This window comes from Pristiophorus japonicus, chromosome 3 (genome assembly GCF_044704955.1).
Source record: "Pristiophorus japonicus isolate sPriJap1 chromosome 3, sPriJap1.hap1, whole genome shotgun sequence".
In the NCBI taxonomy this organism is placed as follows: Eukaryota; Metazoa; Chordata; class Chondrichthyes; family Pristiophoridae; genus Pristiophorus; species Pristiophorus japonicus.
In genome coordinates this window covers 274645825-274668218 of record NC_091979.1, presented here as the reverse complement: position 1 = coordinate 274668218, position 22394 = coordinate 274645825, and the positions used below count along the sequence as shown (strand labels likewise).

Genomic DNA, 22394 nt, shown 5'->3' with positions numbered 1-22394 from the left:
TCAGCCTGGGCCTCACAGTCTTGGTATCCCACAGCTTATTAAACGCCATCTCATTCATGATCGATTGACACGCCCCAGTGTCCAGTTCCATCGATACCGGTATCCCGTTAAACTTCACGTTAATCAAAATTGGTTTACTCTTGGTTATGGAGGAGTACAGTCCATACACTTCCTCCTATTGCGTATCCGGATCCGTGTTAATCTGACTCTCGTCCTCCACGTGGTGTGTCGCAGCTCACTTGCTCATCTGCGGACACTTGCACTGGAGATGTCCTACTCTCAGACAGTCTTTGCAACTATATTGCTTAAATCGGCACTGCTGGTGCCGATGATTTCCCCCACAACGCCAACACGGAGAAGTCGGATACATTCCCGCTGGCGGACTTTGAGCAGCCACAGATTTCGCGAACGCAGCCGGATAGGCCCTGCCATGTGCCGCTCTGTCGAACGCCGAATCAATTGCATTTACAGTACTTGCCGAGGTTCGGTTCTTCACCGATATTTGCTTTAGACTTCTGTCCATCGTCATACATGATAGGGCCATCCAGATCGCTCAATTTAAATCCAACAACTCCACCACCAGAAGTTTGCACAGGATCACCTCGTGATTGATACCGATAATAAAGAAGTCCCGCAGCATGTCTGCCAACACCGTCCCGAACTTGCACGGTCCCGCTGGACTTCAGGTCGGCAACGAATTCCGCTACGCTCTGGCCCTCCGATCGAATGTGTGTATAAAACCTGTATCTCAAGATGATGATGCCATCATCTGGCTTGAGGTGCTCCCGTACCAATGTACACAACTCCTCGTACATTTTCTCTGTTGGATCACTAGGCATGAGTAGATTCTTTATCAGACCGTCGATCTTTGAACTGCACACAGTGAGGAACACAGCCCGGCGCTGATCTGTATCGTCGACCTCCTTCATTTTGTTGGCCACGAAGTACTGGTTCAAACAGCTCACAAAGTCTGCCCAATCTTCTCCCTCCACGAATCGCTCTAAAAATCCAATCGTGCTCATTTTGCAAACAAAGGTTCTTGTAGTCTCATCGCCAAATGTTATGTATACAATAAAGGTTCAAACTGAGTACTGTTTAACTAAGCAAGGTACAACCTTGACTCTGCTTTATTTAGGCCCAAAGTGCATGTCTCTCAAAATGGCTGGCCTTTTATACCTGAGCAGCACACATATGGTGCTGCTCAGTGGCCTCCAACAATGGTGCCATCTGGTGGCTGTACATTCTGTTTGTATACATGACACTCTCTTCTTGAAGTCTATCACTATCTTCCTCACTGTTCACTATACTAGTGATGTCATAAAAACAAATGTAATTTTAAAGTGCTATTTTTCTCTTTCATCTTTCTATCATATAGTGAGCACTTCGTGTGTCACACTTCCTATATATTTAGCTTCGTTACACTTTGTTGATGACATCCCTATGGTCACAAAACAGCACATCCTGTGACTGTCCATGAGCAATGCCACGGGAGATCTGATCCATATGTACATAGTCTTGTGTCTATTATGTGTCAGTCACATCTAGATGTCTCATTTGAAAGTATCACAAAAGTACAAAAATTGAAAACGAAAGCCAGTCATTTCCTGCTGGCTCACCTGGATAACTTGGACTCTCCTTTAAAGCCAGGAGCTGGGGATTTACAAGCAGTTGCTAACCTACAGAAACTTCTCTGAACAGTTAACCTCTAATTAACCTCATTATAAATGTCTCTATTTGGACTGCTTCCCCACAGGGAGTACCAGACCAGGCTAGGTTAAACACTGATCCATCTTGGCAGCTAAACATCACTACTGTGCTCCAGAAACCAAACTATCCATTAGCAAGGCTATGGAAGATCAGCTTGTATTTCAAATATGCAATAGAAATAGAATATAGCAAGGTAAATGGAGAACTATGATAAATATCTCTGCTTATAAGCATCATAATCCAACGCTTGTTATTTTTCCATCTGATTGACAGCTATGAGATCTCTCGGTTCATGTTTCTTTAGGATAACTCTACAGAGACTAGTGATGAAAATACTGTTTAGCTTTCACAATTTAAAAAAAACATACCTACTGTAAGTAATCCAGGAATTCAAGATTGCAATGCTCTCTGTCTCTGTCCTTTTCCACTCTCTCTCTGGATTCCTCTCAAACTTTCTCTTGTGTTGTCTCTGTTCATTTCACACTTTTTTTTTCTTATTTTCTCGCTTTGCTTTATTCTGTAAGACTCCTTCCCTGTGTCTCCACAGGCAGAGCAAGGAGTGAGGGAATAGAACCACTTGGAGCACTATGGGAGGAGGGAGTGGGGGAGGAGTGAATGAGATGGGCAAATCAAAAGCCAGAATACTGCAAGGGCTGCCTGCAAAGGCAGGATCAACCAAAGCCAGTATGGGGCTAAGATTGAAAAGGAGTTCGAAAGTCTAGGGCTGTGCTACAGGTAGGTTTTCACGCACGAGCGTTTGGATTCCTGTCCAGACAGTGCTCAAGTCTGGCCTCAAAACGTGTGATCTCAAACTACACCGAGGCGGGCAGTTAGATCTGGTACTGAGTAGGGTATATGCAGGTTTGAGACCCATGCGAGGATGGGGAGTAGCTGTTGAACTGATTGGAGATGAACCCAGCGACAATGAAGGAACGGCGATTATACTTCCAAGTCAGGATGGTGTGTGACTTGGAGGGGAACATGGAGGTGGTGTCCCCATGCACCTACTGCCCTTCTCCTTCTAGGTGGTAGAGGTCGTGGGTTTGGGTGGTACTGTCAAAGAAGCCTTGGCGAGTTGCTGCAGTGCATCTTGTAAATGGTACACACTGCAGCCACGTTGTGGTGGAGGGAGTGAATGTTTAAGGTGATGAATGGGGTGCCAATCAAGCGGGCTGCTTTGTACTGGATGGTGTCGAGCTTCTTGAGTGTTGTTGATGCTGCACTCATCCAGGCAAGTGCAGAGTATTCTTTTGCCCTGTAGGCACTGGAAAGGCTTTGGGGAGTCAAGAGGTGAGTCACTTGCTGCAGAATACCCAGCCTCTGACCTGCTGTTGTTGCCACAGTATTTATGTGGCTGGTCCAGTTAAGTTTCTGATTAATGGTGACCCCCAGGATGTTGATGGTGAGGGATTCGATGATGGTAATGCCATTGAATGTCAAGGAGAGGTGGTTAGACTTATTCTCATTAGAGATGGTCATTGCCTGGCTCCTGTGTGGCACAAATGTTACTTACAGACTGCATCATTATCTGAAGTAATGCAAATGGAACTACACACTGTGTAATCGCTGGTGAACATCCCCACTTCCGACCTTATGATTGAAGGATGGTCACTCATGAAGCAGCTGAACATGGTTTGTCCAAGGACACTGCCCTGAGGAATTCTTGCTGCGATATTCTGGGGTTGAGATGATTGGCCTCCAACAACCACACCTGGTTTGTGCTAGGTATGACTCCATCCAGTGGAGTGTTTTCCCCCTGATCCATACTGACTTCAATTTTACTAGGACTCCTTGATGCCACAATTGGTCATATGTTGCCTTGCTTGTCTCTTACCTCACCTCTAGAATTCAGCTCTTTTCTCCACGTTTTGTACCGATGCAGTAATGTGGACTGGAATCGAGTGGTAGAACCCAAACTCAGCATTGGTGAGCAGCTTATTGGTGAATAAATGTTACCTGATAGCACTGTCGACGACATCTTCCATCACTTTGCTGATCATTGAGAGTAGGTTGATGGGATCGTTGTTATATATGTGGACTTGTATTTACTCTGTACAGCCACTAGAGGACTCATTCCCCGGAGTCCCAAGGGATCCCATAATCCCTTGGGAGCACAGGTATTTAAGAAGGCTTCACAGGTTGGAGAGGCACTCTGGAGACCTGCAATAAAAGACTAAGGTCACACTTTACTTTGAACTCCCAGTGTTCAGTCTGACTCTTTCTCCATACACAACAATAGTGATTGGAGGGTCATTACCTCCCGACTGCATATCACTGCTGCCACCTCTGGAAAGTTTGTCCTACCAGTGGGGTAGGACATACCAGTGATTGTGATGGAGGGGTCTGGGACGTTGGCTGATGGGTATGATTCTGTGAGTATGACTATGTCAGGCTTGACTAGTTTGTGGGACAGCTCTCCCAATTTTGGCACAAGTCCCGAGATGTTAATGAGGAGGACTTTGTAGGGTTGACTGGGCTGAGTGGCTTGCTATGCCATTTCAGAGGACAGTTAAGAGTCAACCACATTGCTGTGAGTCTGGAGTCACATTGAGTAAGAACATTAGTGAGCCAGTTTATTTTTTATGACAACCCAAAGTTTCATTGTCACCATTTGATACTAGCTTTTTATTATTTAATTAACTGAATTCAAATTCACATACTGGTGAGATTTGAACTCGTGACTCCAGATTATTAGTCCAGGCCTCTGGATTACTAATCCAATAACAGAACCATGATGTTACCATACCCATTCATTACAATCACTTTTGTAATATGAAACTGCCTCGAGACTTGAGCAGTATGGCTGTGGCACATTTCATTCTTTCTTGGATCAGTGCAATCCACTTTTGCAGTATATAGAGGTGCTCTGATATCCAGTATCCCTTGATTTATAAATAAAAAGATTTGTGGGAACACCATCACCTCCACTTTCCCCTCCAAGTCACACATTGTGCTGACTTGGACATATGCCATCATGGTCACCTGGTCAAAACCTGCCTATCACTATTGTGGGATAACTATCATCACAAGGACTGCAGCAGTTCAAAGAGAAGACCCAGCACCACCACCTCGGGGCAAATATGGATAGGCAATTAACGCCACGGCCTCTTCCTCTTCTGAGGCAGTCCCTCGGAGTCGAGGATGACTTGCTTCCACACTAAAAATGAGTTCTCAGGTGACTAATTTTCCTGACGTTCCAGGTCCCGAACTTCATTTTAAACTGTGGAAAATGCCGGTGCGTGAATTCTTTTAATGTGTGGTGGCCGTTGCACACCAGCTACCACACGGGCTTGACAGAGCAAGGTCTTGGTCCGGTGGCAAGGGTCCAAGATGACAGCAGACCAGGCTCCACTGCATGTGCCTAGTACATACACACAAACACAAACATACTCCTACTGTCCTCCTTCCCACAGGACCTCTCTCCCTGGAATTGATAGTACACAGTCTGGGCCTCACAACCTCACTATTGGCCCGTGTTGCGCCTTCCCTTGGCCTCGACCCCGCTGTTGATCCACTGCTGGGCTCCTACCTCACGCCACGTCCCCCGCAAGCTAATCACTATAGTTTTAGTTTATCTGTGCACATGGCTAATTTCCTTCCTACTATCCATCTTGGTAACTCAAGATCCTGATAATGCAAATCAATAACATTAACTGTTTCAACTAACATTGTTTTTTAAAAAAATAAAACAAAGTATATTGAAATTCCTTGACCTCATTTGCACCATGCTAAGTTAATCATGTTTAAAATGAATTATGTGATTTTTCTTAAAGGGAAACTGATGATGCAATTCCTTTTTTATAATAAAACAAACTGTATATATATCCCTACTCCACTCAAGCATGATTAATAACATTTTGAAATATTGAAGATGGCATTTGATCACCATATATTTTTTAACATTGTTATGGTATGGCTTGAAGGAGAAAAGGAATGGAAGCAGACTGGAAAATGGCTGTTGGAGCTCTGAGATGTAAATGCTATTCTTTATAACATGCGAATTGTGGAAAAGTTATGCGGTCACAACACCCAGCACATGGGCTGATTACAGCATGAAACTAGACAGCTCAACAGTATTAACCATTAATCTCCGGCTGTACATCAGAGGCTGCACATAGGTTTAAACATTAATAAGTAGAAACAAAATAGATATACTGATACAGATAATACAATCGATACAAACAAATTAACTTAACTTAAAGATATACAGTGAATTCTTGACTGGTTTCCAGATTTTGTTTGAAATTAAAGTCAGCAAAAATACTTTATAACCTAACACAACAACAAACAGTTGCCAAGTATATCACTTTCATGATATTTTAGCAACAGTTGTTTTTCCTTCTTCCATTGTGGCTTCCCCCAGCTGCGATTACTGGATAGTCTAAGCTGTGTTCCAAAATATGTTGAATTTTTCTAATCATCCCGTTGAGGGTTTGTAGTGTTGGGAATGCAGCCAGTAAGCACTACCAGGCCAGGTCTCTATGCCTGTTTTCTACTCTCCCAATGTGCCTTAGCCTCAATGTCTGAAAAGAGCATCCTCTTTGGTGCAGTGTGGATTTTCCATATACCACACCAGACATTTTATGGGCTTTCTTGATTGAGATTGCCGGTTTTGTGCTGTTGGCCAGGTATGCTTCCTGGAAACTTAATTGAAACTGTCCAAACTCACTTTGCACAGGACTCCTGCAGATAGAGGAGACTTGCATTCTTTCAGTCTAGGCTGTATTTGAACCAGATCACGGAGGTCAAACACTGGTGTGCGAACTCACTGTGTCTTGGGTGCTTTAGGTCCAGATGAATGGCACATTTTTCTTCATCTGCTTGTGCAGTGACACTGCTGCAGTTGGTGAAAACATTTCACTTCATCTGGACTTGTGGAAATTCCATTTGCCAAATAAACCATAACACTCATGTCTTGGTGCAAGAGAAAATAGTTCTTAAATTTGAGCTTAATACCAGTATTATCCATAAGCATTACAGAAGCCAAAAGGCATCACCAGAAAGTTATACAAACCTTGTCCTGTTGCAAAAACCACTTCATGTCTACCTGCAGAGGTTCTAAATGATTTGAGAGAAAACATGAGATTTGTTGCAAAGATTAAGGTCCAAGGTATTAAAAGTAAAGTGGTAGCATGGATAGTGGGATGGCTGAAGGACAGAGAGTAGAAGTAAATGGATGATTCTTGAATAGGCAAGATCTAGCTAATTGCCTTCCCCAGGGACCTATGTTGGAATACTTTTATTCTGTGTATACCTAATTTGGAAACAGGCATTTCAAACTGTATAGCCAGCAACACCTGGAATGTTGAGATCCAAGCTCCCAAGCTGAACCTCTGTTTCCCACAGCCCAGAATGGCCAACTTCTCGGAGTTTGGTAGCAGAGTGCTTGAGTGTATGGTATGAGGCGATCCCCAACACCTCCATGCAAGTGAAAGCAGAATGGCACTTGATAGAAATGTGACCTTTCACCCTGTCTCCAGTGCATGGCGGGTCTTTTGATCTCTCTGTGGATGCGATCCTCCCGAGTGGATCAACTGTTCATTCGTAGCAGCTGGTCTGTCTGCATCTGCTGCAGCCGATTTAACAGATAGTTCTTTTTGTTCGGTGCTTTGGTTCTGCTCTGGTGGCAGAATGCCTCATTCCATCTGGCTTGTATAAGTCATGGGCTCTTCATGCTATGTTTTCCTGCACTTCTTGCAGTGTTTTTCCTCCTGTTGATCTTTGTAGATTGTTTGACATATTACCATAGTTACATCCATCAGTGCATGGGTATCATCAGCAGCTGCTGTCGTCAGTCGTGTCCTAAACCATTGGAAGCTTCTCGCATGAAGAACAGTGCACAGAAGGAATAAGTGCTTCGAGAGTCTTACTCTCAAGTAGAAATCTTCTATTTCTGCTACCACTCTGCAGTATTTGTACGGATTATTCGGTTCTGGCACCCGTTGAGCATATTATGAATCCATCCAATGTGAATATTGCAGAGAAGTATCATAGTATTTACCGAGTGAAAAATCAAACCTTATTCCAGCACAGCACAGAAAATCCTAGTGGAGCTTCACGAAGCATGCTTTCCCTGGAAACTCTTCAAATATGTCGTGCATTAATACACAAACACACTGCTATTCAACCTCCAATGGAAAGCTGGGTGCTTTGCTATGATGGTGAAAGGAATTTTTACATTTCCAGTTTTTTGAGCTTTTCTATTATTCAGTTAGCACTTGGTTAATGAGCATCATATGTGTAACTTTATTTCCAAACAAAACTGCTCAGTTCAATGATAGGTGGATTATTTAAGTTAATGAAGTCCAAATTTTCTTCAGAACCTACTCCAAAAGGCACGGTTTATGTAGAAGGTAATCCTGCTGCGTAAATTATTTATTGAAATTTGACAAGGGCAACATATCCTGCCAGAAAATCCACCTTTTCCACAAATTTATAACTGGAAATGAAAAGTATAATATACCAGCATCTGTACAATTTAGAATCTCTTTTCTAATGTGTATTTACTGAAAGTGTAAATAATGATCTGGTATCTACAAGTGGCGTAAGCATTGTTGCAATAAGCAACTTCCTCAATTTTAGGAATTTAATAAGTCTTCCTTTTGAATGTTAAAATCCAGTAGGCAGCAAAGTGGCTTTATTGGGCAATTATGGGTTTTGCTGCATACTGTCTTGACAAGTGAATCACTTGTCAAATTGTCCTCATTTAACAATGGAGGCGAGGATATTAGCCAATCACCTATCTGGGTTCAAATGAAGTACAACTATGTTTCATTGTAGGCAAGAAAGGTCTGCACACAGATCTCCAAACATCTTGCATGTGCAAAGTATTAAGTCTGATGCCCCAAGAAATCATAGGTACTTATTTATTTGAAAATAAATCAAATCACTGTTAGATGTGCTATATGAAATAAACAAGCAAGGTGCAAGTAAAACTAACCACTGTAGTGCTAGTTTATTTGGAGAGAAATTGGATGCAAAGTCCTATCTGTTTTTCAGTGGAAGACCATTGTGACTCTTGCCTGTTCATCCAGATACAAAGGAACATTTCTATGAAATCAAATATGGAAATGTGTTGCGTTTTTTAAAAAACTGTTAATATTTCCCATCAATTCTGTTTCGCAACTGGCCCTCCGTTTATTCCAGGAGTGCATTGAAAGTCACAACATCTTAGTACACTGCTACAGAGTGTAGGATCTGGGTTCATACTTGTGATTCCCCACATGTCGATTCCCTGGCCTCAGTCATGACATTAGGAGGTGACACAGAATGGAAGCTAGTCACCTCCCCAAAGAGGAAGTGAATTTTCACTCTGAGCTCTTATTTATTAATAATCTGCAGCTGGTTAGAGAGCAGAGTTGCAAGAGACCTGGACGCAAGTCACGTGCCAAATCTTCTTGCCTGGAATATGGTGCATGGCACACCGAGGGGAGGAAATAAATATTCAGTAGATATTTAACTTCAAGTTTGATTTATTGAACAAAAACTTATGTGCTTCTCTCTTTTTCTCTCCTCCATGGTATTGGACAGTTATGAAGAGCATTGCAGTAGTATACTCACAGCTAGCTCTCTCGCTGACCTGAAATGGAAGATGTGGCTTAAAATGATATCCACTAACAACTGGTCACAGTGTAATGGACCAAGAGTGGTGACTGTGTTACCATGGTGACTCTTTTAACCAAAGGTGTGGAAAACAAGGGCTTGGATTATGGTACATGCAACACCTTCAACACAGAACCGGTAAGCTTATTTCTTAAGCCTAATGTGTGGATCATTTTTAAACATTTACTTTGATTTTCCAATATAAATAGTTTCAGAAGATAACTTCCACTGGTAGGTTATATTGTGCAGCTTCACAATCTTAGTGAATCCTTGAGAAACTCTCAAAAGTTGTATTTGTGAGCAGTGCCACTACTAATATGTAAATTTAATTTCAAACTGGTTTGCACTGGGTAATTTACTTTGATTTCATTGCGCTGGCTTAATCTTTGCCTGATTTTGCACTGATTAAATAGAGTGCCACATCACTCCTAAAGCATACGGGATCCTGGGCTTCACAAATCGAGGCATAGAGTACAAAAGCAAGGAAGTTATGATGAGCCTTTATAAAACACTGGTCCGGCCTCAACTGGAGTACTGTGTCCAATTCTGGGCACCGCACTTGGAGAGGGTTCAGAAAAGATTTACAAGAATGGTTCCAGGGATGAGGGACTTCAGTTATGTGGATAGACTGGAGAAGCTGGAGTTGTTCTCCTCGGAACAGATAAGGTTGAGAAGTGATTTGATCGAGGTGCTCAAAATCATGAGGGGTCTGGACAGAGTAGATAGAGAGAAACTGTTCCCATTGGCGGAAGAATCGAGAACCAGAGGACACAGATTTAAGGTGATTGGTAGAAGAACCAAAGGCGACATGAAGAAAAACTTTTTTATGCAGCAAGTGGTTAGGATCTGGAAAGTGCTGCCTGAGAGGGTAGTGGAGGCAGATTCAATCGTGGCTTTCAAAAGGGAATTGATTAAGTACCTGAAGGAAAAAAAATTGCAGGACTACGGGGAAAGGGTAGGTGAAAGGGACTAGCTGAAGAGCTCTTGCAGAGAGCTGGCATGGGCTCGACGGGCTGAAAGGCCTCCTTCTGTGCTGTAACCATTCCATAATTCTAAACGTCAGAAGAGCAGCCATGTAATAATTGTAGCAGCTATCCTGATACTTGTGACAGCTGCTGAAAAACTAATACAATCATTCAGAAAAGTTAGTAAAAATTAAATTTCATAAATCTGTAGCTGGCAGTACATGAGGGAACACTACCGATATTTAGGGAAAACCTCGTAAAGGCAATTTGTGTGATCTTTCTGGGGAATATCCCTTTTATACTAACACATGAGCTTGTATCAATGGCAGACATGTTATTCAAAGTTTAAGTTAGATCCATCTACAGTAAATATTTTAATTTTGACAGTTTTGTCACTAATATTATAATATTTATATTATATTAATATTTGTGAATTGGCCAACAAATCTATTTTCCCACAATATGGGAACATTTACCCAATGTCCAAATGGAGGGTCTGTGCAGTTATCCTACTTGGTCCTGTATGCATTCTAGTGTTCTTTCTAAACTGTGTTGTACTTGGGATGTAAACAGCTAATTATAAGAACATAAGAAATTGGAACAGGAGTAGGCCATACGGCGCCTCGAGCCTGCTCCGCCATTCAATAAGATCATGGCTGATCTGATCATGGACCCTGCTCCCCATAACCCCTTATCGTTTAAGAAACTGTCTATTTCTGTCTTAAATTTATTCAATATCCCAGCTTCCACAGCTCTCTAAGGCAGTGAATTCCACAGATTTACAACCCTCAGAGAAGAAATTTCTCCTCATCTCTGTTTTAAATGGGCGGCCCCTTATTCTAAGATCATGCCCTCTAGTTCTAGTCTCCCCCATCAGTGGAAACACCCTCTCTGCATCCACCCTGTCAAGCCCCCTCATAATCTTATACATTTCGATAAGATTACCTCTCATTCTTCTGAATTCCAATGAGTAGAGGCCCAACCTACTCAACCTTTTCTCATAAGTCAACCCCCTCATCCCCAGGATCAACCTAGTGAACCTTCTCTGAACTGCCTCCAAAGTAAGTATATCCTTTCGTAAATATGGAAACCAAAACTGCACGCAGTATTCCAGGTGTGGCCTCACCAATGCCTTATATAGCTGTAGCAAGACTTCCCTGCTTTTTATACTCCATCCCCTTTGCAATAAAGGCCGTACCTGCATACTATCCTTTTGTGTTTCATGCAAAGGCATCCCCAGATCCCGCTATACCACGGCACTTTGCAATCTTTCTCCATTTAAATAATAACTTGCTCTTTGATTTTTTTTTTGCCAATGTGCATGACCTCACACTTTCCAACATTATACTCCATCTGTCAAATTTTTGCCCACTCACTTAGCCTGTCTCTGTCCTTTTGCAGATTTTTTGTGTCTTCCTCACACATTGCTTTTCCTCCCATCTTTGTATCATCAGCAAACTTGGCAATGTTACACTCAGTCCCTTCTTCCAAGTTGTTAATATAGATTGTAAATAGTTGGGGTCCCATCACTGATCCCTGCGGATAGGGTGATGAAAAGCATAATTCTGAGTGCTAATGCTACCAAATTCCACAATATTTATGGGCTTTCTAAGAATAAGGTCGCAAAGCTAAAACAATCCAATCCAGATTGTTTTCATTCATTTCTAATATTGGTGTGGCTCAATTTAGATTAAGAGGTATGAGGACAGATTTCACTTCACGACTGCATTCTCTACCAGTCGTAGGGTGATGAAGGAGAAGATTAAAAAATAAGAAAGAAGATGGCACTAAGTTTGTTGGAAACACCAGCATGAAGCAGGATGAGTGTGTTTAAATAATTGATTTGCTGCAACACGTGCTCTTAGTGCATAGTTAATTACGAGATATGCAGGGTAGTCTGTAAAGTTTATGTTTAATCTGCTTTTCCATTGGGTTTTGCCTTTCAAGATTTGGTCTTGTGTTCTTGCTTCAGAATTCTGCTGGAGCTTTGTATCTTCCAGTTGTTCAGTTTTGACTGCGTCTGCCATGTTGTGCTGCTTTTGATTGTATTGGAAGTTCTCCGACTGTATCCTTTTGTTACGTGCCTGTAATGCAGAGGATTGGTTTGCTGCACAACAAGCAGATGTCAGGAAATACAGTAGGAGAATTCACCGTCTTTGCCATTTGCTCCAACTCCCTCTGGACACAACATTTATGTGTTGCACCACTTTTGGCCAGCCATTCGGTACCACTATCTTATGGAAGGATGCCCTGAAGTGTCAAACAAGGCAAACCCTCCTTTTCCCTCATTTCTTCCATGAGCATTTGAACTGCTGGATTTGTAAATCTGGTATTCTTTGGTGCAAAAATTGCTGATGTGGGAAAAGCCAAACAAAGACAGAACAGGCTGAGGAAACCAGCAGGTCAGATGACAGCTGTAGAGGGAACCGATGAGTTCACATTTTGGTCGTGGGCCCTATAAAGTGTCTACACCTGAAATGTGAACTGATCTGTTCCCTGCATAGATGCTCCCAGAACTCTCAAATTATTTTTGCCAGACAAAAGTCCCTCCCCATTAAAGGGTTTTTGCAGCCCTTTAAATGGTTGCAGCAGTGCCAGATAGCCCACCCCTAAATTTGTCAGCTCCCAGAGACTGGTAGATTGAATGATTGGAGCTGAGAATGAACAAGTAACAAGGGTCAGCAGCTCCAGCAGATTTGACAGAGTTGGCCATGCCTTACTCAGACAGGTGCAACATTTCTGCTGCATCCATCCACATCATGGAAAATACATTCGATGGTCACATCAAGGGCAGATTTTCATCTTCAGTGCCTAGGCATAAGAGCTTGGCAAGGTGGAAGCATTTATCACAGGTTTGGGCACAAGCTGCTCCTAATTTTCCATTCATTATATTGTCAGCTGTTTGTGTCGTAGTTTGCAATAATCACTTCTGCTCTGCCAAACTCTTATGCCCAGAAGTGGGAAGAGTAAAATTTCCCCCCTGTTTCTGAAACAGAACCTATACCTGATTGACAGATCAGGCTTGAATGGGTTAAATGGCCTTTTTTCATACTAATTTTATGACAGGCACACAACCCTAGAAATTACATTTGGTGATAATGGACAAAAGCTTAACTCATTTCTTCGACATTCCTTTGTCCAGTAATTTAATTGAAGCATTAAACTATTTAGTTTAAATAAAAGAACTATTGCAAAGGACTGTAACACGTCTGATAATCATTCGCCTACTAATACTGGCAACAGTAATTTCTCGGCCTCTAAGTCTCATCATCCAGATATAGTTTTTATTTGAATGTAAGCACAAAGACCATGATATTTCTAGAGGTTTTGATAGGATATGGCACTCTAGCTTCCTAACCCCATGGGAAAAGTGACTGCATCTCAACATTCTCTATCAAAGCTTCAGACACTGGCTCTCCTGTGGAGCTCCCTCCCAGAAGGTGCAGCCACCTGGAATTGTATCCCTTGTTAACAGGAGTTCAAATGGACTGTTAGTCATCACTTGATAAACTTTGATTGTTGCAGCATGTAATAAGTTATGGAAGATCTCCTGACTGTATAGTTTCTCCTTTTGCGCTCTCTAACTATTGAGCTCAAGTTTGCGAGAGATCTGCCTTCGTTACACAAAATATTTACACTTGCCTGCTGCTGTTCCGAAGTGAAACTAGTGTTTACCGCTTCAATACCGAACAGATTTACGACTTGCTACACAGAATGGAACTGGTGGTTCTATTTCTGTGCAGCATCAGTTGATTAAATTTAAACAGCGAATTGAGTGTTTTATGTTAGTTAAAAGTTCACTGACTCTTGCAACATCTTGTTGCGAATAGTTGTATAAATTTAGTACTTAATCTCTTGCTTGAGTGATTTTCCAAGATGGCAGAAAGTCACTTCTAGACTGAAGAGAGGAAGCTGGTTTGACATAGCAGGGGATATTACAGACCCATCTGTACTCATAATTGTGCCCATTTTAATAAATAAATCAGAACAAGAAACATTTCAAATGTGAGTATGACTATGATTGTCCATTTGCAGGCTTTAACACTGCTCGCAGTTCATTTTATAAAGATGGCTGGTCAAACAGTCCAGGAAATGCTCAGATTTGATCATTGGCCTTTATTCATTTAGTAGATCTCATTCTGGGTCACAGTAAGGCCACTATAATTAGCCTGAATATCTCTGAGGTTGTTGACGGGAAAATCAGTCATAGTTCTCGCTCCTGATCACTGTCCAAAACTGCCTACAAAAAGCGAGCACATCTGAAGGTCTAGCAAAGACAGAGTTGGGCTCCAATATGGTACTACCATGGTCATAATAACCTGCTGGGAAATACAGATGAAGAATGGTACTTTGATGAAATACTGATGCAAGGCAGGCTGTGAAACTGCATCTTAGCAAGGAGGTCTTGAGAGAAGATGGGCAGAGGAAAGAAATTACCAGAAAAAGGGGAAAATATGATCCGTAGACTGGCCATACCTCACTCACTTCTGGGAATATTTATTATATCGTGCTTCTGGCCTAGCCACTTCCTCTGAGGGATAGTCAAAGGAACTTTCTTTCACAGTACAAGTCACTGCAACAAGTACTGTATAATGTAAATTGTCTTATTTTGGAAATGATAGAATATAAATAATTTGTAATCTCTTGTTGCCACAGGATGTAGTTGTTGATATTCTGGAATGGTTGGGCCAACACTGTAAACAAACGACTACTAACGTTTCTTTGATATTTTCTGGATCTTGCAAATAATGCACAAGCAAGAAGAGATTGATCCTCAGAATTAAAAATAAAATAAAAGCTAGTGGTCAGTTAATGGAAGGTGATGGCAGTGGTGGTGGGGGGAGGGAGGGGGAGCTTACAGTGCAGAATGAATGATAAAGAAGACACTGGAGTCTAGTCTGACTTGGATCAGCTGTTCCAATTTACTGATTTCTGGTAGTTTAATCTTCAGACCACGGGAGTGTTGGTTTTAAATCCTAAGGCACATCGAGCAGGGAGCTTGAAACAGCACGAGAATTCCTGCCACAGCAGTTGTTTGAACCAAACAAGAGACCTCAGAGATGCAAGCCTTGCCTGAGGGTTAGTGTAGTTTCCAGCCGCAAAGAACAGAAAGAAGCTAAATTCCCTCTTATAACAAGAAATTTGCTTGTTATTTAACAGACTCTTGAACTCAATTAGGAGCTGGTCTTGTGAAGGATAATTGACTCTTAACTGATATTCTTATTGCATGTATATAGGGTATTCTTAGCACATGCTGACTCTTTGTTTGTACATGAAAATATTAGTGGCTTTAGTCTGTAAACTTTTGGTCTGTGTTTTAATTGCCACTTCAAAGTGAATTTGGTAATGTAGCACAAATCTATCTTAATTCCAGCAGAAAGAAAGAAAAACTTGGATTTATATAGCATCTTTCATGACCACTGAACATCTCAAAGTGCTTTACAGGCAATGAAGTACCTTTTGGAGTGTAGTCACCGTTGTAAAGTGGGAAACGCGGCAGCAAATTTGCGCACAGCAAGCTCCCAGCTCCCACCAACTGCAATGCGATATTGACCAGATAATCTGGTTTTTTTTGTTTGAGGGATAAATATTGGCCAGGACACCGGGGATAACTCCCCAGCTCTGCCATGGGATCTTTTACGTCCACTTGAGGGAGCAGCTGGGGCCTCGGTTTACAAACAGAAACATAGAAAATAGGTGCAGGAGTAGGCCATTCGGCCCTTCGAGCCTGCACCACCATTCAATAAGATCATGGCTGATCATTCACCTCAGTATCCCTTTCCTACTTTCTCTCCATACCCCTTGATCCCTTTAGCCATAATGACCATATCTAACTCCCTCTTGAATATATCTAATGAACTGGCATCAACAACTTTCTGCAATAGAGAATTCCACAGGTTAACAACTCTGAGTGAAGAAGTTTCTCCTCATCTCGGTCCTAAATGACTTACCCCTTATCCTAGACTGTGACCCCTGGTTCTGGACTGCCCCAGTATTGGGAACATTCTTCCTGCCTCTAACCTATCCAATTCTAACCTGTCAGAATTTTATATGTTTCTATGAGATCCCCTCTCACTCTTCTAAACTCTAGTGAATACAGGCCCAGTCGATCCAGTCTCTCCTCATATGTCAGTCCTGAAATCCCGGGAATCAGTCTGGTGAACCTTCGCTGCACTCCCTCAATAGCAAGAACATCCTTCCTCAGATTAGGAGACCAAAACTGAACACAATATTCCAGGTGAGGCCTCACCAAGGCCCTGTACAGCTGCAGTAAGACCTCCCTGCTCCTCTACTCAAATCCCCTAGCTATGAAGGCCAACATGCCATTTGCCACCTTCACCGCCTGCTGTACCTGCATGCCAACTTTCAATGACTGATGTACCATGACACTCGGGGCTCGTTGCACCTCCCCTTTTCCTAATCTGTAACCATTCAGATAATATTCTGCCTTCCTGGTTTTTGCCACCAAAGTGGATAACCTCACATTTATCCACATTATACTGCATCTGCCATGCATTTGCCCACTCACCTAACCTGTCCAAGTCATCCTGCAGCCTCTTAGCATCCTCCTCACAGCTCACACCGCCACCCAGCTTAGTGTCATCTGCAAACTTGGAGATGTTACACTCAATTCCTTCATCTAAATCATTGATGTATATTGTAAAGAGCTGGGGTCCCAGCACTGAACCCTGTGGCACCCCTAGTCACTGCTACCATTCTGAAAAGGACCCGTTTATCCCGCTCTCTGCTTCCTGTCTGCCAACCAGTTCTCTATCCATGTCAATACATTACCCCCAATACCATGTACTTTAATTTTGCACACCAATCTCTGGTGTGGGACCTTGTCAAAAGCCTTTTGAAAGTCCAAATACACCACATCCACTGGTTCTCCTTCGTCCACTCTACTAGTTACATCCTCAAAAAATTCAATGTCTCATCCGAAAGACGGCACCTCCAATAGTGCAACACTCCCTTAGTACTGCATTGGTATGATCACCTAGATTTGGTACACAATACTTTAGGTGCAGGGTACAGAAAAGGTTCAGCTTTGAGATTGTAGGGCACAAGGTGTGCTAAGCAGGAAAACGGTACTAAAAAGTGACAACATTTTAACATCTATTATTGGAGCAACAAATGTTCTAAATAAAACTATACCTTTGTTCCAAGTTAAAGAAGATTCATATCATTTAAAAGATTTAATTTTTATTTCTCCACACTCCATTTCAAACAAGTTGTATTTCTTAAAAGTGCTTACGCTGGTGATATTCAAAATCAGTCAGTTAGTGGTGTCATAATGTCACGTGATCACGTGACACAATTCTTGTGTTGTGATTGGGTAATTTTACTTGCTGTAAAATGTCACATTACGTCAGTAATTTTGTCAATTACATGTCTTTTCCCCTGAATTATGATTGGCTGATTTCATGACATAATTGTAATAGTGTTTTAAATTTTTTTAATGCATTTTTTTTAATCAGCTATCTGTAAGTGCATTTTTTATATTAAATACTTTTTAACTGGTAGTCATTATAAATTCTGCCTTAACTGCTCTTTTAATTATTTTCAGCACGATCCAAGGAAGATGAATAAAGGGCCTACTCTCCTCTCATGTGGAATCATGGGTAAGTGTAGAAATGATTAGTTGCTAAGAACACTTGGACCAAGTGGTCATTACGTGTGCCAATAATTATATTCTAGATACAATACTCAGGTGGGCTAAGTTTCCTTTCATAAAATTAATTAGGGAGGCTAATTCCATAGGCTTAATAATATGCACGTGATGTTTACTATGGAGTTTGGTCAGTTTCCATGGTAAGAGAATATTTTCTGGACATGAAGAATTCTAGTTCTGAAAGGTGATGATGATAAACCCTTTTTAGAGCATTTGTATCATAGTTCCAAAGATAATGATCTAATGGAATTTTTGGCAGTTTTGGCAGCCCCTGTGACAATGTGGAAAGTATCATGAGGTGTTTTTAAACTGTAGAGTAAATTCACCAATTCTGTGTTCTCAGCATTGAGCTGTGCTTGAAGGGAATGTGGATCAGAATCAGTGCTATAGTATTGCAGTCCTGTCTCTGACCTATGCTTCCTTCAAATGTAGTTTCCTACTGGGAGCACAGAATCGCTGAATTTGCCTTTATATGAGTGTCGATTGCAGATTACAGTCCATGGTGTAAACAAACCCTCCTCCCAGATCCCGATGGCATTGTAGACCAATTAAAATATGGCAGCAATTGCTGCCAGCAAAGTTGAAGTAGTTGCGTACGCGCATTCTAAGTGTTTTTTTGGTTGTTCGCTTTGCGAAACACGGGCTCTGAGGGAAAAAAGCTGGGAAGGGAGCAGGTCTTTGGGACTGTAGGAAAAAATGCCAGGAACAGAGCGGGTCTTCGGGACTGTAGGGAAAAATAGCCAGGAATGAAGTGGGCCCTGTGAGGGGAAAAAAAACCCCAGAAACATGATCGATATCAGCTTCCAGATTAATGTGCAGAACGCTTCTGAGCAGCTTCCGGTCATTGGCAGCAGTCACCATTCCTTTAAAATGTAGGCTTACAATTCTGTCGATTAGAATAAGGGAGCTGATTTTAGTAGTGTAAATGCAGGAAGCTGGTCGTGTAACTTTGTTTTCTGTGGTATCCCATATAGAGCCTCGTATTTCTACAGAGACCAGCTCCTTGGCCCAGTATAAAAGTGGGAAAGAGGCACATAGCAATTGCTCTCTCGCACTGGATGAAGTACAATCTCCAGATATAAAACCATGATGTTAAAAGATTGGGTGTAACCATCTCGTCCCTTAATTGATTGGGAAGAGCAATTTCCACCCTAAATAGCTTAAGAGTCATGGGATTGCTTCAGGCACATGGTGATAGTTTGTGTGCATCCGGCATTACCTAAGCCAATAGATTGTGAATGTGTAAAATACTGATCATGTCCTAACCTATTAACCTATCATATGCACCGCTAGGGGAGCAATAAACTCCACAAACTCTGAGCATATTTTAAAAACAGATCAATGTTTCAAATGCCAAAGCTTTCTCTAGCTTTTCTTTTAATATATTGTGCTTGGTGTTTCTAGTGATTTTCCTTCGTGTTGAATGGATTTTGAGCAATATTTTGAGTCTTAATCAATCAAATTTGGTTGATTTGGGCTATTATTCTGAAAAGTTATGATTTGACTGATTAGAAATACAGAGTAAATTATTGAAAAAAAAATTGGTTAAGTGCACATATCGGTGAAAGCTGACCCTTGCATATGCTGAACCAAGTAGAGACGAGACATGAACTATATGGCTAATTTAGCAATCACTGTAATGCAAATGACTTTTTGGGGGGAGAAATAACTTTGGTGGGATATAGAATAGCACTATGCTACATTCCAACTCACCATAGAGTGGACTGGTACTATACAGACTGACACTGGAGAGTCCCCAATCCCAGACAGGTCTTCGTAGCAGAGACAACTGGGAGAGGTCACACACCCGCCCTTTTGACTTCAATATGATGCATGACATTGAGAAGAAGCCATCAAGAAAAATGTGGCATGGATTAGTAGTGTGAGAATTTTGCTGATTTTTCTCTCTTTGCGCATTATATGTTATTGGGACACCCAACTGTTATCAGCAAAGGTTGCCAAGAATATTGTGCACCTCCTTAGTTTGGTAGGTTTTTCCCCATCAACCCACACATAGTAATTGGTTCGCATTCTCCTCTATTTGTAACTTATTTTTTCACTTCATGTTACGCCATTCCCTACTAGGAGGACGAAATTACAAGCATCCACCAATGTACCGCTTGAGAGTGCGAAAGCAGCGCCATGATGGTAACAACTTAGACCTGTTTCCATTGTGACGGGACTGGGTGGGTTGGAACAGTATCATCTCAACTGCATTTACTTTTGCTTCTAATCTTTACAGCTTGTTTAGATTGTTTTAACAGTATAATCGTTATTTTTAAAGGAAGTTCCTCTTGCATTAAATTTTTGCAGGATTGGGCCAGGGCTGCATTTTCTCCACCATTTGAGGCTCCAATCGGCTACTTTGTACACACAGCCCATCCTGATAATAATCAACTTTTAAAATGGGCTGTGTGCTTCCATACAGCAGATGCCATCATACTGTTGCGATAATACAGCACGGATTCCCTGGAATTACATGTTTTCATTAGACCCATGTGATAATGTTTTCTGGAACCCCAGCCTTTTTCTGTTTAGTATTGTGTAAATAAGGATGGGAGAAGGTAGAGTGATTCTACCTTGTGTAATGTAAACAGGGCAAGAACCCAATGCAAAATCAGTGAGTCAGGGAGCCTACCCACGGCAATGGTTCCTGTGGCAACAACTATAAAATGTGGAAATGCAAAAGAATAACCAAATAATAATCATTGGTAAAGGCTAGCAGTACCAGTAGAGTAGCAGCTGTGATTCAACAATTTAAAAAAATCACACTGGGGGTGGAGGAAGGAGGAATTTGGTTCTCTCCGATCTTCAAATGTTATGGCCAGAAGGAGACTATTGGTGGATTGCGCCTGTGCTGGCTCTCGGAAAGAGCTATCACTTAGCCTCATTGCCTTACTCCACATTTCTCTGCATTATAGGCTGTTTGTGCTCCCACTGGGGAGTGACACTCACAGGAGGTACATGGTGACAAATCCCAGGTTATACACTGCCATGTGCCCTTCCCCCCACCCCATGAGCACAGCTCCCCACTGGTGATGCAGAATAGCCCTTAAATTTCATGTGACATCTATTTTCCCAATTTACTAACCTATCACTTGCAGTCCTCCGTGGTTAGACACACCCTTTATATTTATGTTGTCTGCAAATTTTGATATAGCACCCAACACATGTAAAAATCCACGATGGTCTTAACAATGACACCTAACGAACACCGCTGTCCATATCGCCCAAGTCTCAAAAACATCTGTTAACAACTTCTCTGAGGCCAAAATTGCTCTCCGCCCCAAACAGGGTGCACTTACCGTTTTTAAATTTTTTCCTCTGCCTCAACCCATGGGGCGGAGAGTAGAACGATATTCAGCTCTTTCATTTTTTTTTGAGTTGGTGCGGTGCTCTGGGCGGCTGCTGGGCGGAAATGCCCTTGGGTCGGGTCGGCCGTCACTACGACGTCAGCGTGTCGTGGATGCGCTGCGTCCCGCAGATATGTCAGAACGTCCCTCCTCTTCAGTTAAAGGGGAGGGCCGCTGCTGGTTCTGCAGCCACTTTAGTGGCACCCACTGGGCCACGTGGGAGAGTTTCGGCCGAACCAGCGGTCTGGCACCCAAGAGGGGGAGCCGGGCTGCCGGTTGGTGGCCCGGCCGAACACATGGCTGCCATTGTCAGGCCGACCTCGGAGCCGGCCGACAATTAAAATAAAATAGCGGCCGCGGCAGTGCGCCCTCCCCTTTAAGTGCGGACGCGCCAGACAGCCACAAGAAGCTTCCCGCTGTGGAAAGCTGTCGGGGGCACAGACTGGCGGCCAATCCGCTCCCGGGGGCAATTTCCCATGGGGCAATTTCCCAAGCGGGGTGGAAAGGGGGTCACCGCTGGTTGGTATGGGGTCGGCGTGTGCCCGACGGAGCGGGAAGACGGCTGGGGTGGTCCCGTACACCATTCCAAAATTAAAGGAGGGCAATTTATAAAATGTCGGTCCCTCTGGGCCGACCAAGCGCTGAGTGCTTTCTGCTCCATTGTCGCCTCTGAGGCGATAACGGCTCTTTTTATTTTAAAATAGGGGCAATTCCGGCCCCTTTGTTTTCTATGTTCTCGCCAACTTTCTGTCCATGCTGCCACTTTACTTTAATAGTGTGTCCTAATTTTGCTAACAAGCCTACTTACATGGCATTATATCTATCAAGCGTCTCTTGAAAATCCATATGCAAAAACATCTACTGCATTTCCATTATTAATACACTTCACATTATTTCCTCAAAGATCTATTAAATTTGTCAGGCACACCTTGCCTTTATAAGACTGTGCTGGTTATCCTTAATTAAACCATATCTTTCTAAGTGGATATTCATTTCATCACGTATTATTGTGGCCTTTGGAAGCTTACCCACTAACGTGTTGGACTGACTGGTTTATAGTTATCCACTATCTCTCTTTTTCAACAGAGGTGCTGC

At 42.3% G+C, this 22394-nt stretch overlaps 1 protein-coding gene across 2 annotated transcripts in view; it reads left to right on the top strand.

Annotated features, from left to right (window-relative positions):
* fam53b (family with sequence similarity 53 member B) overlaps positions 1 to 22394 on the top strand; it is a 105970-nt gene that overhangs the window by 21028 nt on the left and 62548 nt on the right. The window contains exons 2-3 of one of the 2 annotated variants that reach the window (XM_070875016.1): positions 9238 to 9447; positions 17842 to 17896. In XM_070875016.1, the coding sequence (XP_070731117.1) occupies positions 9370 to 9447; positions 17842 to 17896 (133 nt within the window). In that variant the 5' untranslated portion in view covers positions 9238 to 9369. The remainder of the gene's footprint in view (positions 1 to 9237; positions 9448 to 17841; positions 17897 to 22394) is intronic. The other variant, XM_070875017.1, reaches the window with a different exon arrangement.